General features: G+C 52.9%; 4 protein-coding genes across 4 annotated transcripts; 2 read left to right on the plus strand and 2 right to left on the minus strand.

Moving 5' to 3' along the window:
* Positions 1-3800: 3800 nt before the first annotated feature.
* Positions 3801-4294, minus strand: LMH87_009838 (uncharacterized protein; the record flags this gene model as incomplete). The annotated part of the gene is made up of 4 exons (XM_056196904.1): positions 3801-3865; positions 3951-3968; positions 4090-4145; positions 4227-4294. The coding sequence occupies 4 exons, from the start codon at positions 4292-4294 to the stop codon at positions 3801-3803; spliced, it is 207 nt and encodes a 68-aa protein (XP_056054006.1).
* A 3064-nt stretch (positions 4295-7358) lies between these two features.
* On the minus strand, positions 7359-10572 carry LMH87_009839 (uncharacterized protein; the record flags this gene model as incomplete). The annotated part of the gene is made up of 7 exons (XM_056196905.1): positions 7359-7798; positions 7873-7906; positions 8997-9786; positions 9837-9866; positions 9919-10229; positions 10284-10391; positions 10492-10572. The coding sequence occupies 7 exons, from the start codon at positions 10570-10572 to the stop codon at positions 7359-7361; spliced, it is 1794 nt and encodes a 597-aa protein (XP_056054007.1).
* An 851-nt stretch (positions 10573-11423) lies between these two features.
* LMH87_009840 (uncharacterized protein) lies at positions 11424-13058 on the plus strand (the record flags this gene model as incomplete). Its single annotated transcript, XM_056196906.1, has 3 exons — positions 11424-11719; positions 11770-11827; positions 11877-13058. 3 exons carry the CDS (start codon positions 11424-11426, stop codon positions 13056-13058), a joined length of 1536 nt encoding a protein of 511 aa, XP_056054008.1.
* A 490-nt stretch (positions 13059-13548) lies between these two features.
* On the plus strand, positions 13549-16022 carry LMH87_009841 (uncharacterized protein; the record flags this gene model as incomplete). The annotated part of the gene is made up of 7 exons (XM_056196907.1): positions 13549-13653; positions 13806-13912; positions 13971-14279; positions 14332-14769; positions 14829-15076; positions 15135-15683; positions 15784-16022. 7 exons carry the CDS (start codon positions 13549-13551, stop codon positions 16020-16022), a joined length of 1995 nt encoding a protein of 664 aa, XP_056054009.1.
* Between the last annotated feature and the right edge of the window lie 323 nt (positions 16023-16345).

A 16345-nucleotide genomic window follows, 5' to 3' on the forward strand; every position in this document is an offset into this window, starting at 1 on the left:
GTCTTGGGAAAGGCGAGGTACACGGTCTGTCCTTCCCCTGGGGAAAATTGCTGCTCAATCTATTGAGCATTTCGACTGCCTTTCCCAAGCCTTGTGCAGCAGGTGGAGAACGAAATAGAGCCTGCCACGCCTGCCAACCCATCGCCATCTCAAGTCTGATTTTCCTCCAATGAAGGAAATTGGAATGGGGGCCGTCATTCGACCAACCAGAGCACGGCCCAACGTTTCTGGATGGCCCCAAGGCCTAGCGGCCGAACACCGGTCAGAGCACAACCCGGTAGCACTCTGTTCACCAGCTTGGCAAAGCCCGATTACATGCCAGCCACTACATTAGTCCACTAGCCAGCAGCTTGTGTCCCTCCACCGTCGTAAGGCCATAAGTAATTATTTCTTGACGCAGAGACAAGCCCACCAAGAGCAAAAGTCAGTTTACATATGGGCTACGCGAGTGGCGATGAAGAGGCAACCAGAGCGAGTCATGGAGAGAAGTGTGTTCAGCTGCGGATAGATGAAATGTAAAATTACGTAGCATTTGCGTTCTTCGCCATGGAAGTAAATCTAGTCTACAGTTCGCCTAGCCGAGAGGCGAACAAACTATTTATCCGTCGGGCATATTTCTGTAGTCTTCAAGAATAGGGTTTGGTGGTCTTGTTTCTTATTCACGAGTTCCGACCGCGGTCCAGATCGACGTGAAAACATCAGGATTGCAATGTTATTCAGTCAACAGTTATTATCAAGGGGCCTCAATTTTGTCATAATAAGAGAGCAGGGGCCTTTGGCCAAGAGCCAGGGCAATGTCTGCCGGAAACATTGCCTCGGCAAGAAGGCTTTCCCCGCTCTGGAGGTAGCTAGAACGAAAGCCGAGTGCCAGTAAATGCATCCTTTGCTGTAACTACCAGTCACCAGTGTGCTGCGGCTATCAGTTTAGTGGGTGTGGCGACCTGCCGACTCGTCCAACCGCTCCTCATCAGGGCGCTCTCCTAGTGCCTACGGTGGTCCTGTTAGTGGCCAGAGACTACGGCGACACCTTAGAACCGCTTGAGCAGGGGTGCTTCCCATCGGAAGAGGTTACCATACCTGGGCAGCAGCAGCCCGATTGACAACTGTGCTTGAGGGGCAAGAGGGTTGAGTTAGCTGGAATCGTTTACATGCAACCCATGCTTGCTTTTCCCCTGGGCATAATACTAGAAGCTGTCAGCTTCAGCCGCAGTGGCCATGTACTTCGCAGCTAACTTAGCGGCACAGCCGGTTCGGCAGCCACACCATTACGGATTATGGTTGTCAATTGTGAAGTCATCAGGCCTGCCACTAGGAACATTAGTTAGGAGGGAGTCGCTGTCTCCTCTTTGCCCAGACACCTCTCACCAACACACCCGGCCTGCCCCCCTCCAAATTCCTTCCCGCTGCACCGCTAATGCCCACTAGTAGGGTCACATCCGACCTGTCAACTCCCAGGATGAGATTAATCGTAAGTTAGTCTTCTTTTTTTGTTCTGGACGGCCGGCCTTGTATGCCTACCTACCTTGCTGCAGATCTGACGTGCCGCGCACCAAGATTGCGACGGAGCCATTCGTCCCAGCATCGGACCATATCCCGTATTCACATACTGGTTAGAATCTGTTTTACGATATTACCAGTATTTGCTGCTATTACACGAGCACAGGATCCCCCACATAAGTTACAAAGAGACATGCTCAGGAGAGGGGCCGTCGTTGTGATTGTTGCCAACAGCTCTTTCCCGGCTTCTTCTCTCTACCGCGGACACAGCAAGCAAACAAGACCGCCACAACTTACCTGAGACACCTGCTTCTGGTCACAAGCCACCGTTATCTAGGCAAGGGTCTCGCTTGGAGAATGAGTCCGAGTGTACGGAAAACGCCACCGCCGATATTAATTGCCCGTCCCTAACCACGCAGATGTAAGATGCGGGTAAGTGGCGGCCTCGTGCGGATGCTACAGCCGCGCCAAGAACGTGTCAACCACCTGTCACTGTGACGCCCGCCCACAAGCCGTGGCGTCCTGTCACATTCTGGGCCCCGGTCCGGTCCCCTGTTCACACTAAAACGTCGGAACCAGGTGCTGACGGTGACATTCTTATTGCTAATGGACTGCATGTGTCGACATCGAAGTCGCTCTCCGACCTGCTGGAAATGGCAGTCAAGGTAGGGATCACTGGCTGCATGAGAACTGCACGCCCCCTCCGTCACGACAAGCCAGACTAGTCTCGCAATGAACCGTGTTAGGGCTTCACCCGTAACTGGACGTTCTCCCACAAGGTTGCATCCCAAGCGAGATCAAATGACAACGTCGAACAAGACTGAAGACGCCAGCCCGTCGGTAGACGCTACCGGAGATGACTGCGGAATAAAACTATCGCGCAAGACGCCCGAGGCACACCAAAGCAAACCTCAATGGAAGCCGGCAGACTACAGATGGCCACACCCGCTCTTACATGGCACATACTGCAAGAGACATGGGTGCAGCCACAGCCCAAGAAGCTACCGGCCCGTACGATACCCCTGTCTCATTTCCATCTAAGCGCACATTGAAGTCCTGTTGTCCAAGCTGACTGCGAGATTGGCAATGTCAAGGGCATTGTTGACTGACCTATGGCCAGAACAACAAAGGACGACTTTTGTAAAGACGCAGAGCAGCGACGGGGAAAGACGGTGAAAACGTAAAACTCTTGTCTCGCCCGCAGAATCTGCGTCGCGCCTTCTGCTCATGTCTCAGCCCAGTGGCAGGCTGCCAGCCGCTTCTGCAATGCCAAGTCACAGTCACCATGTCATACAAAGCTTGAATTTGCGGCCCGGGCTGCCCATTTTTGTCGAGTAATAAGCCGCGTACAACTTGCGATTTGGGGGCCAAGCACCGAAGACGGGCCTGCATGGTTACCACGAGGCGCACGACCAAGGCTCCAATTCGCCGAGTGGTGCGCCCCTGGACAAAAGGTCCAGTTCGCTGGGTGGGCAAGTGACAGGCATGCTGGGCCTTTTCTGATACCGCCGAATGGCATCCACAAACGGGGTAGATGGGGGAACAGAAAGGCCGTGTAGATCTGCCAGCCTCTGCTCCGTAAAACGGACTCGCTTGACCTTTTTGAAACAACTCCTTGGCACCGGCGTCGACGCGTGGGGTCAACTTTATTTCTCTGACAGGTTCGAGCCGATGGACACCAAGGCCTTGCCACAGTACCAGTACTTGATCGCGTTGTAATGTCATTACGGCATTGCATAAAGCCTCGTTGCTATACGACCCTTAGTGTGCATGCTGCCATGCTGCGGCTTCAAGCATTGTCGTCACCCGTCTCTACCTTGACGCCGGAGCAAGGGACGAATTGCGGTGGCGTCCGTCCATGCACCTATGACATCTGCACCGTCAAGGCCGTTGCAGCGTGCAGGCATCTTGGCTGCCCAGGCCGTTTTCTCCAGGCCGCAAATGCATGCGGCAGTAAGACGGCGTGCTCCTCCAGCCAGTTGGGAGGGTCGGCTGCATGTACGCCACCACGTTATCAGACGACCCAGTTTCGGTGTCCCTTCCTGATGGAAACGCTGGGCATGTGCAATCTACTTGACGTTTATACCGTGGTCTTTCCATATTAGGCACCACTTTTTTTGGGCTCTTTTGCGCTTGGTAGAGGGATGCCCACACGCTACTGCATGCCTATTACATGCGCAAGGCCTGACTAGCAAACTAGGCTATGGCTAAAGCTAACATCACTTATCACTATGCCAAGATATAGCCTTCATGCTGATATTTTCCACGTCGGCCTACAACTCTGAATGAACACAAAGCTCCTACTATATTCCAGAGCATCTTGGCCGCACATAGGGTAAAGGAATGCTACTGGGAGATATTTCAGCCACTGCTCGATCGTGTTAGTACGCTCGGCATCATTCCGAGAGGAAAGATATGTAAAAGCCTTTTGAGTGGACAAACGGGTCGGTTACATGGACGGGGGTTGTTAGCTGTCGTTGCAAGGCGAGCGCAGAAAGGCTCAGTTGCAGCCACCTTGGTCTTGGTGTGGCGGCGGCGACGTGGAGCATGGTAGCTCCGAGACATGGGAGCAACAAGGAAGCAACAAGCTACCAGTTCGGAGTAAATAGAGGCCTGTAAACTTGCGCACCTTGTGGCTACACACACACCTATTCTCTCGGTTAGAAGCCTGTGGACCAGCGACACCCCTCCTCTAGCGGGTCGAACTTTCAACAGAACTGGCGACCTACCTAGTTGGTCTTGGGATCGCGACCCAACTGATGGGAGCGCTAATCAGCTTAGTTCCACCGCGCATCATCAATTGCTGGTAGGCCTCCCTTTCTGTGTGTCAGTATTCTCGACGGCTATTTCCACTCGTTATCCAACGCGCCACGTAAACTAGACGAAGGGCCCCGGGGGGGATAAAAGCAAGAACGCAAAAAGACAGGTGGGGGAGAAAGAGAGCTTGAAATGCCAAGAGTCTTGATCTAGTTCCAATTACTCGTTGCAGGCCCCCCTCCTTCCTCTTGGGGCGGCTGTATATCTGTTACACGTCACTTGAATCCATGAGGAAGCAGGGGACCGACGGACTGATGATGATAATGATCTGCGGGAGGTTTTTCTGAATTGACAATATCCACCTGCCAGAGAGGTCTCCTTTGTTTTCATCTGCCATGCCCCTTTCCCCCACTACAACCCTTGCCGATACCCATCTCGAAATTAATAGCCCGAAAGTAAAGGCAGCCGGCCGGCCAACCAAGAACACCCTACAGTAGGACATTGTGCATATTTGCGTGTGTGCATTGCTGCCGACGCGTGGCCCAAAACACCAGTGCTGTGCCGTGACCGTCTGAATTGACTCAACCAATGTATAATGGCGGAGCTCTGGAGCGCTTGTAGGATGGCCTCCTTGGTTCTTTGAAGGGACAGCATTCCTCCCAAAAACCACTTGCCTAGTCGGGAACTATGGTAGCAACCAACCCGTATATTCTGCGACATCGGTCTCACGCTCCTGGCCTCTTGACCTGCCTCGACGAGTATGCTCCGGTGACTTTTCAGAGTCTTGCCCAATCAAGCTACCGTTACTTAATTGCAACATCGTCATATTTGGCGTATATCAGCTTCACAACTGCCGATGAATTGTCAACATGTAATACTCCCGGCCTCGTTCAGCCTCCACCGTCTCTGATTTGGTTGTTCGCCGAGGTGGTCCTGTTACAACGATACACCACAGTTTGATTTTCCCATAGTCCTGTAAAGAGATGAAGAGACAAGTTGCTCGCCCCGCCACAGCACTGCTTTCACTATGGCCTTGCCCGCGTCGCCTTATTGTTTTTCAAGATCTACTGCTATTCCCACGCATACTGCCATTCGCGTTGTATGACAAATGATGAGCATTGAAGTCATTCAGCTAGCCACAGGAGCGGGAGAGCGGACGAGAAATTAAACACTTGGACGTAGAACAGCAGTATTGAGCACAGCCCATGCTGTGTCCCAAACTGTAGCGCAGAAGCAGAAATGTGGCTGTCGGATAGATGAGCACCAGTGCCGTGGCGTGGCTCATTGAGGACAGGTTGCCACGTTCTGAATCTTACACAGGATCTGACACGTTGTCATACGCAACAAGCGCTCTGTAACATGCCAAATGTCAGGATATTTGAATTGGAGGGGATGAATACGAGATACTGTGCTCTTGGCCTTCTCATTGGCCAGAAGGTGCCTCGCTGTAGCCAGGGCCTCAGGGACCAGCTCGTCTATCACATCGATGCTGTGGACGTTTGAAGCCGACCTCTATGTAGTAATGTACGCGAAGTGCCCAAATCAATCTGGTGCTTTCTTTTCGGGTATAGAGGAAAAGAAATTATATGATCGTTAGGGAAATTGTGTCGATTCATGAGTGTCTCCAGCCACCGTGGTGGCGAGATACGACAGAGGCCCCTAGAAGCACGGCATATTCATGGCGTTCCGGCACTTGCTGCATGTTTCAGCCCTCCTACTACACAATGAAGTTTCGGTGAGGAAATATAGTTCTTCCCGGTGCGGACTGTTTGATGTTTGCGATTCTTTACCCTCCAGTGCATCCAACTAGCGCTGACAGTGCCATCCTGCTCATCGAAACCTATGGCAGAGCAGTAAACCCAGCACCAACTCTCCAGAGGCTATACCAGAACCCCTGACCATCTGCAGAAGAGGATAGACATAGTATACTTGTGTGTTCCCCCAAGTACACATGATTCTCAAGCCATGTGGATGATGGCTGCCGTGCCACGGCGCGTCGTCGAGCTCGACACGCCGCGTACAACAGACTTTTCCGTGTCGTGCAACCCCCATGTAAGCTCGTTACCGGGTTTTCGGGAGTTTCTCTTAGTCAAAAGAAGCGCAGGCTTTGTATCGTTTCGTGTTCAAGCCTGCAGTTGTCAAAATAGTATACGCCGCTCTCTCGTCCTGCATCTAACCTCAAGGCCTTGGACTAAATCGCACGATAGACAGCCCGCATCATTCATTACCCACTCACACGATTTTTCAGGTGACACAGCATACATGAATCTTGAATAAATGCACCCGTCCTATTCTCAACAACGTACGTGACATGCAATGACAGGCTCTGCATGTGCCTCTCTGAAAACTCCTTTTCGTGCGGCTGCCCGTCCGCACGCCCAACCCATTGTGTCATTCCCTGCAGCCTGCCATATGTAGCACGAGATGCATAGCAACCTCTCATTCTACCCGTTATACGCCAATGAAGCGAAGAGCGAGGCCACAAAGAAAAACCGGTGAGTCGCACAAGCATGCTGCTCTCTTACCGCCGGTATGTCATGGATCCGCCTCCAGGGAAGGACAAGAAGAGGGGCCGCCGCCAAAGGCTGTCAAACGTACTCACACACCCCGATTCCCATGTGTGACGCTGGACGGGTGCCCGCACTGTCAGTAGATTACACCGGTTTTTCTTTTGTATAGACACAAGATTGAACGGTCCACAGCATGAATAGCCCGTCTTCTTGTTCACCTTGATTACGAAACAAGCTACTTCGCGAGAATTACCGGAATAGGAAGTGTGACACGACAGAAATCTCGTGTCTCGACAGTGCTGGCCCTGGTACCGGTGACTGCCCAGTATCGAGATTGGCGTCGGGCTGAGGCACGAGGGCAATTCCGTTGGGGTATCTATTGTTGTTTTGATGACGCTTCAGCGAATAAGAATCACTGGTATCACGTCGGCACATTCTCGGACCAGTCAAGCAAGGATTTACAGGCGTAAAATTAAAGACAAATTGCCACCTGTCTGTATAGTGGCACATGTAGCGAGAGAGAGAAAAAAGAACTCCGGTGAAATAAAGAAAATAACCCCGCCAAAACCAAGTCGTTTATCCGTTCAATGCTGTTCAGGATCGCCGAAATACCTTTGTGAGCAGCCCTCCACCGCCGCTCCGACCACGGCGCGTTGTGTCCTCTTGCTGGCCTCCCGTCTCAGACGATGGGCGTCCGGCGTGTCCTGTTGCGTATCGGACATCACTCGCCCTTGGCACTTCCACGTAGCCGTCCGTCTCGTCTGAGGTGGCACGATACACCTTGCCTGTGTAGTCGTCGGCGTGCATCTTAGAGGGGCTGGCGACATCCGGGTAGACTCTCGGCGGCGCCGGCTCCGGCGCCAGCTCGCCGCGCAGCTTGCCTAGGCCCCGATCTAGATATTCCACCATTTCGGCGTTTGCATCAGAGGATCGAGTCTCATGGTCTGCCTGCAGGTCTCTAGCTTTCCGATACAAGTCGTTGTGCTGCTCTCTGAACTCAGACTGCAGCTCGCGTTCTTGGCTCTCAAGGCGCTCTGTTCGTTCAGCCAGCTGCTCTGGTGTATACGGAGATCGCTGATGCGTCTCTTCTGCTCGACGGGCGTCTAACCATTGTGTATACCTCTGCTTACTTTCGACCTCAGCTGAGCCAGACGGCACCATGTCTTGCCATTTAGTTGACCAAGCTGTGGCTTCAGGTGTAGCCTTGGAGCCAACGATGAATTTGTCGAATGAAACGCTGAATTCGCGAAAGTTGCCCTTTAGTATGAAGCATTCCCCGGTCCAGCCACTCGATCGTAGCTTGTCCAGTAGACTTTCTGCGGCAGGACACCCGGAAGGAGAATCGATGCCTTTTGAGTAGAAGAGTATGCATTTGCAGCTCATCCGTGCTGCAAAAGCTCTCCGACTCTCCTGGTCATTAAAGCATCGCTCTATAATATCGAGAGGTGCTATTTGAAGAAAAGACTGTGGCGCGCGTAGATTCAATGCTCCATGTAGGTGTGATCTGTTGAAATCTTTCGCCGAACGAAGATCAAATGGCAGAATCTGACCGGGCAAGGACAATTCCAACAACTCAGAAAGGGATGTGGGAAGAATCATGCGAGGTCCATCGTGGCCTCCACGAGACATATCTTTGAGCTTCATACTTGCAAATCGAGTGGAGACAATATCCCTCTCGCGCCTGTGGTGGAACCAAACTTCGAGATGCCATATTTCGATACCTAGATTAGAAGCTAGCATCGCGCTTTGCGCATCATTAGGTAAAGGCTCATGCTGGTAATATTCCTCGAGTCTTCTTTCTACATGATTTGCAAAGCGCTTGGGCTCGGGAACATTGTCGCCAAAGACAGTACGACGCATTGCTTGTTGTTGATTGAGAACAATCTGCCTCGATATCCCAGAGCTTTCCGGAGGAGATTCAGACAATGGCTGGCGCTGTAGGGTTTGAAGGGACAGGGTAGAATCTACCGAGCGGAGCGGTAGAAGATTTGAGGCTCCCTGGGAAGACAGAACCGGTGATCCTGGAGCGCTGAAGGCCAGTGAATAGCTAGAAGGCTGTTCGCTTCTAGTCATCGTCCCAGCTGAGCCATGGCCAAGGCCAGATGCTTCTTTAGGCCGACGATCGTATACATGGTCTGTAGCAGCGAACGTAGTCCCAGAAACACGGGAAACAAAGGACTCCGTATCGGTTCTACCCCCGTGGGACCGGCGAACTTGCGCCGCCGTACTCACCACTGGTGGCTGCTGGGCATTTTTGGGTATGGCGAGATTGTTCGATCTGATGAAGGCGACGAAGGATGTCGCGTGATCTTCAGGAAGTAGGTCCCATATCATGACCGGCATGGAAACGAGAAGTAGGGTGGAGTGACTCTTGAACACTCCTTGCACTTTGACATGCTTGGCAAGCGCCGGAAAGGCACTCAGCCATTGCTCCCAAGCATTGATATCAAGCCTCTGGTCGTCTTCCAAGGCTAGCGAAATCATGACGTGCGGCGTATCCTCGTTCGGGTCGCTGACCACAGGCTCTCTGGGAATGGGGTTGGGGCAAGGGCCTCGAGTAATACCCATTGGGTCAGCGCCGGAGCCGTGACTGGGCCGTGGGGGAGACGGAGGCAGCGGCGGCGACGGGGGCAGCTTCTGCACCTGCCTGGCACTGCAGAACTCAATACTTGGAGCTCTGTGATTTGCCGTCATCATAAAATGAACCGGGGTCGATCGCGCTTCGAACAGCTTGCCGTTGATGGTGATTGGACGTGGGTGCTTCAGGCGAGCCAGCACCTCGGCGTGCAGCATGGCAGCAGAAAATGTTCGCGACCTCCATTCTTGCAAGACTTCAATCAATGCATTGGTGAAAGAGTATCGACCCGGATCTGGAGCAATTGCATCCCAGCTCGACGCCGATATCGTCTCGGTAATGCTGTTTCCAGTGGGGAAGGTAGCGCTTGCTGCGCCAGCGCAGCAGTCTAGCAGGATGAGAACATCTGATTTCGAGCGCTCAAGGAGCGTCTGAATAGCAGACCATCTACTACAAATTAGAGAGGATTCAACGGCATTTGGGCAGAGTCGTCTTACTGCAACCAGGAAGAGGTCGGCTCCCGTGTCCTGCGTATATGTCAGCTTCAATGCTTAAGGCAGGCTTCAAGTTGATACGTACGCGCACCATGTGCTTTGGCGAGACTCGTCTATTCTAGCATGACCTCCATAGTATACCAGAAATAGTGTGTCGGGTGATTCATGCTCTTTGATCAGCTGACCAACGCGCATCATCAGCTCGAGATGCGAGTTCTCCGATGGGATGGCGAAGATGTCCGTGTCAAACGCATAGTCCTCGCTCAGACACTTTTCCAAGTCCTCCAATTCCGGCAGTACAAAAAGATCATCAGAACCCCAATGAAGAAGAAGAGCTTCCACCTTTTTGTAGCGCTGCGATGAGCGGCCGCGGTTAGGAAAGGCCCGGGTCGCAGACTAGATGCTGCCAGTTAGTAAAAAGCTCCCATTTGCCGCCAGGCTTTTACTTGCATCTTCCAGTCGCTTAGCAAACTGACTGATGTGCTTCACATGGAAGCTCGTACGGCTGATATCGTGAGTGGCCGATCTGGGCTGCATTGCGCCGTTGCTGAAGTTTGCCTATATCGCCGGGAAACAGGCAGATGAGAGGTATTTAGCTACAGTCGGCCCGGAAAGAAAAGGGCGAAACAAGATTGTAATGTAGCATTTGTGAACTTACAGATGGGTCACCATTGCGTGCGCCTGGCCCCCCCACGGGCTGGCGGGCACGAATTGTGACATACGGTTGGTCGTCACTCATTGTCGAGAGCGAGTCGGTCGGCGGTTTTGTGGTGACTCTGAGTGGAGGGCCATCAGGCCATGGACCAGTCTCGCTAGAAGTGTTTTTCGCAAACAAGAATCAATGACCAGAGAGGAATTGAAATGAGCACGGCTCGAGTAATATTTTGGGGGAAAATGAACGAGACTAGCAGTGGCCGCGCAATGATGAAGCCGCATCTTCGAGAGCGCAACGGCTGAGCCTCACATCTCGGTCCCCAAAGAGGACTAGCGCCACTTGCCGTCGGTCTGTCCTTTGGCACACCGGGTGTCTTGGGCCATTTGATCAGCGACGATCCTCCCAAATCTTTTTAGAGAGCTATTGTGGCTAAGTTTGACCAGGGATCGAAACAGCATGCTTGTTTGGTTGCATCTCGCAAGCATTGGTAGCATCGCGGAGACTGCCTGGTTACAGTGCTGGTTAAGAGTATATAGATGGCCCCAAGTGCACAAACATACTGCACGCTATTTTGAGTGTCTGCGTACGACAATTTGAACCGAAGCTTTCTGACGTGTTGTAGAACATTGGCATGATCTGTCCAGGACCAAAAGACAAAGCAAGATCGCCCGAAAAAAAACTTTACAAAATGAATATTCCATCTTGCATCGAATGCTTTACAAATTTCTCGTCTAGGGTAGGCCTCTCGGAGCTTGTGTGGAGCTAGCTCATGCCAGCTCTCACGAAGCTGCGGCCGAGACAACCTCTCCCTCTGCTTCTACAGCTACCGCACCAGCCAGGTACCTAGAGCCTGTCTGCTTTGGCACAATCTTCTGCTACCACTATACGACCCAAGCTGCACCAGACCGCTGAATGCCTGAAGACCACTCGCTACGATGAAGGAGCGCATCACTTTTGTTCATCCCCCAGGGGGTGAACTCGACCCGAAAGACTTTGATGTGCAACCTACTGGACTACTAGGTCCGACCATTAATACCATGCGTGAAGACAGATTCACCATTCCCATAGATGAGATTCCTGTCAACTTCGCCTCGGTTTTGCGTCAATTCCGCTCTCTACAGGTTCGATGGGCCAGCCCCAAACAGCAAAACACAATTGCCCCGTTTAGCTCCCGCATATCACCAGGGCTCCACGTCTCTTATATTCCAGCAGAACAAACAGACCCAGACGCGTAAGTTGGAAGTTGAACATCAATTATTCACAGACTGACATGTACTTGAGACCCAAATTGTGTCCTCTGCTGCACGCCTTTGGACCCGTTGAGTGCGAATCAACAGAGGTAAGCTCTCGCGAGAACACGCGGAGGTGGTTGCTTACGTTCGGGACAGACCTTTACCGAATTCAAGCACAAGTCAAAGGGGTCTTCAACAGGCCGTTATCTATACCAGCATGTTGAAGCCTTGGACGATTTTATGACTCATTTTTCGGCCATCTTTTGCACCGAGGTTGATTCAGAATGCCAGGCAAGGGTACGAGGACTCGACAGTGCTGCTTCGCTCGATATAACGTATGACGCGACGGACCAAACAGCCAAGTTGACGGCGTTCTGGTCGCTGCGCAGTCAAAGTCTGGTAGCGCTAGCCGCTGACAACCGACGCACCGAAGTTGGCATTATGGGCTTGGACGAGCCCCCCAATATGAAATCGCATGAATTGGGAGTCTCTGGCACTCTGACCGTTCTCAAAGAACAGACCAAGCCAGGTCCGGTGTTTTTTGCGTTTCCGAGTCGTCATAGAGCCAGCGATGCGTCATTCTCGTCTAGTTTTGCAACGCCCACCGGCCTGCACCCGACCATGCAGCTCGGCTTTGACTCCAACAAGCCGCCGGCAGCCAACGCCGGCAGCTGCAAAATGTATGCATATCTGACGCTGCCGAGGACTATATTCGCAGACAGGTATCAGCTGGCCGATGATCTGTTTCTAGCATCGAAAAATCTGACAGCGGCGCCGTATACAAGCCTTCCCGTGGACTTGGAAGCCCCGGAGTATACTACGCCAGTTTGGGGCTCTACGCTGTTGTTACAGCTTGCGCCTCCCGCGATGCGGACGTATCCCGACGCGTGGACAGCAGAGGTACCCCTACACCTCCGCTATCTTAAACCCTCCAGCACAGGCATTGAAGATATCGAGGTTCCATTTCCCGCAGTATTTTGGGCGTGTGAGCCTCTACAGTCGGTCGATTTTACCAAAAGTCCCTTCGATAGGACCCATCTTGGATATGACGACTTATTTGAAGACGGAACAGTATTCTGGCATGTCTATCCACAGGGGCATGGTGGGAACCGCATTATGGACAGCCGACTCATGAGCAGCATCTCTGTTCCCGTCCTCAACGACAGCGCATCGGACTGGTTGGGAACTGGAACCACGGCCGCCATCTCGATCGGCTTTGCGTGGATTCTATGGAAGCTGCTTGATGGGTTTCTGCGATCCGGGCACAAGAGCAATACGGCAGAGAGCCGCGCCGGTGGCAGCAGCGCGAAGTTGGACGGTACAAAGAAGAAGCAGTGAGCGCCGCGCGGCGACAGCTGGGTAAAAAAAAAAAAACACAAAGCGTACAGTACAGGGGGCCAACAGTGGCCGTGTTAGCCAGGGCAGGCACAGACTCGCCCCCACAGAATAGAAGAAAATCATGCATGACAGCATCACAACACGCGTACCACAATGAGAGAAAGCATAGTCACAAAAGTGAAAGCGTGCTAGCGCTCAGATCAAATCGTGGAGCAACGGGGGAGAGGCATGTTCCGAAGCCTCCTCGCTGAAAAACGCATACGTAGGTCGCACGTGACGTTCGGCGATGTTTAGTACCGACAACGCTTGACAGCGGCCGCTGGCTCTCCCACCAAAACCTGGATTTGAATAACGGTCAGCCCGGCGCAACGGTTTTTGGCATTGACGGAAAAGAAGCCTGCCAAAGCCCCTCGTTCTTTTCTTTTTGCAGCGCCACAGAGGCCATGCCGTGAAAAGAGCCACCCGTGGCAGCAGAGACTTACGTCCCCCGATGGCCCCCACGCCACCCTCAGCGGATGCAGCGTCGTCAGCGTCACCACATAGCGAGGACCGTACGCGGCGCAATGTAGCCTGTGTCAACTGTCGCAACTCCAAGGTGTGTGCTTGTCCCGGGTAGAAAAATCCGCCAAATGCTTAGCTGCCTGGCGCCATTATGCCAAGAAGCGGCGCTTTGCGGTACCTTTGCGCAGCCCAGCCAAGGATATTTTTAGACTTACAAGTGTGTCTCGTTTTTTTGTGCCTGTCCAGGTGCGCTGTCGATCTAGTACCGTCCCCGGCCAGCCGTGTCAGAGATGCGCCAAACTCCAGCTATCATGCGTAGTGGATAAGTTTCACAAGCGCATAACGAAAAGAAGGTAAACGATCGATAATTGAGCCTGTTCATCTCCTCTTAGACTGCTGACCGTCGCGCAGCAAGCTCGAGCAGCTCGAGCAGGAGCTCCGGTCCATCAAGCAGGTCGTCGATCCCCACGGCACCACTGGTGCCGACACGAGTTGGACGCCGCCCAGCCCGCGGGTGCCATTTCCCAACTCATCAGAAAATCATAGTCGCACTTTTGCGCAGGCCGTTCCGCAAGCGCCCACGCCGCTGTCTGAACCGTCAGCTACTGCGGCGCCGTCCGCGAGGCTCCCCGAGCAGCGGCCCAAGACCGGCCCCACCCAGGCCCGGATGCTTCGCGAACATATGGTGTCCGGACAAGACATTGACTGGTATTTTAACAAGTAAGTGGTCCGTACATGTGGCATTGAAACCCTGCTCACAATGATTTGTTAGATTCCTGCAGTGCTTCCACCCCGCACTGCCCATCTTGCGAAAGCGAGATCCGGATGAGTGTTACGAAGCCAGCCCGACCCTGTTTTGGGTCATTGTATACGTAACCTGTCGCCGATATACCAAAGATCGCGTCTTTTTCCGCGCCCTGGTAGATCATGTCGAGAAGGACATAGCAAAAACGCTGATCGATCCGGTCATGTCGCTAGAAACTGCACACGCGGCCTTGTTTCTCTGCGCGTGGCCTCTCCCCGTTATACGGCTGCTGACAGATTCATCCACGACGTATGTTAGCATAGTCATGACAGGCATCATGATGATCGGGGCACACACTGGCCGCGGTAGTCACAAGCAGTTTTGCGTAGGCACCAGGAAAGCTCGCATCTTCACCGACGAGGAAGCATCATCGACCTGGATGGCCTGCTGTATACTGGCGCAAAAGTAAGAAGACAGGAATTCGTCGAACTGCATCATCATTTACTAACGGGCCTTACTTGCAGAATATCAACTACAAGTGGCCATCCGCCACCCTCTATCCAACACGACGACACACAATGTCGCGCATCGCTGGACTCGCCATTCTGGGCTGACCTAATATCCACGTTTGACCTCTACCGATTTTTGAACCGCTTCCACTCAGCAATGTCGGTTCATGCGTCCATTCATGGACAAGCCCCTAGCTCCGAAGTCGCGAGATGGGAACAAGAGTTTGAGACGCTGAAGCCTGCGATAATACAGTCCAACACTGGTACGATCCTCATTTGATGGCCCCCCCAACAGCATGCCTACCACTAATGCCAAAATAGAACTTACGCACGTCCTGTCTCTCTCAGCGCTCCTCGAGATCCAAACGTTTTACTTCTCCGCCAACCCCGAAGTACCGCCCCATATCCAGCGCATCAACTATCTCCGCGCCTTCAACACGGCACGCAGCCTCATCAGCACGGTGCTCGAGCAGGAGTCGCGCAGCAAGCTACTCACACACGCCACGAACCAGATCTTCCGCAGTCTAATCGACGCCGCCTGCATCGTCACCAGCATCCTGTACTCGACGTCGGCACCGCCCGACATGTCCCCCAACGACGCCAACCTGCTCGCGCAGCACGCTGCCGCTGTGCTCCACCGCTGCTCTGTCGAGGAGAGCGACCTCCCGCACCGCATCGGCGTCATCATCGAGACGTTCTGGACCGTCCGCCACCTCATCCCGCGCATCGAGGTCGGCCCCCGCGCCTGGTCCGATCGCCTCGGCGTCGGCATGTCGTTTTGGTGTCTGGAGCTGTTCAAGAAGGGCCTTCGCGCCGCGCAAAAGAACAGCGAGACGGCGGCCGCGGCCAACAGAGCCGAAGAGTTAATCAGTATGTCAACATCCTATCAAACACATGACCGAAACTTAAAAAAGAAGAAGAGTCTTTTTCGCATCTTTTTTCTCTCTTACAGGATATTAACTGCCTGCAGATGGTCACAGGACGACACGGCAGAACCTGGCGCAGAGTGCCATCGAGCAGCCCGTCAGAGAAAGTGGTGCACCGGCTGCGAGAGCACAGCAGCCTGCGCCTTCATCCGTCGGCCAGCCGAACAACATGCTGCAACCCATGACCATGGGTCCGGACCCCTTTCAGGAGATTGACTGGACCATGTTCACAGACGACTTTGGCTGGATCGGCGATGACGGCGTCCTACTTGGTCTGCCGTGAGATCGAGACGAGAAACACACCTAATAAAAGCAGGCAGACCTTTTCCCTTCTTCATTTAACCCTTCTTCTCTTGTCCGGGGTATTAGCCCGGGCAGCATCATCTTGGCTCCATTGAAAACCCTCATTTTACTCGGGCGTTACGTTCTAACGTGGTACATGCACAAAATATTTTACTTCCAGAATTGTTATGAGAGACTTGTTTGGTTTCGAATTTTTATTTGTGTTTTATGCCATATACACAGCATACAATTATTATCTATATACAAAAAGACAACGCCTTTGGCCATGATAACATAAAAGACAACATCGTAATGAGAAAAGAA

This window comes from Akanthomyces muscarius, chromosome 5 (genome assembly GCF_028009165.1).
Source record: "Akanthomyces muscarius strain Ve6 chromosome 5, whole genome shotgun sequence".
NCBI lineage: Eukaryota > Fungi > Ascomycota > Sordariomycetes > Hypocreales > Cordycipitaceae > Akanthomyces > Akanthomyces muscarius.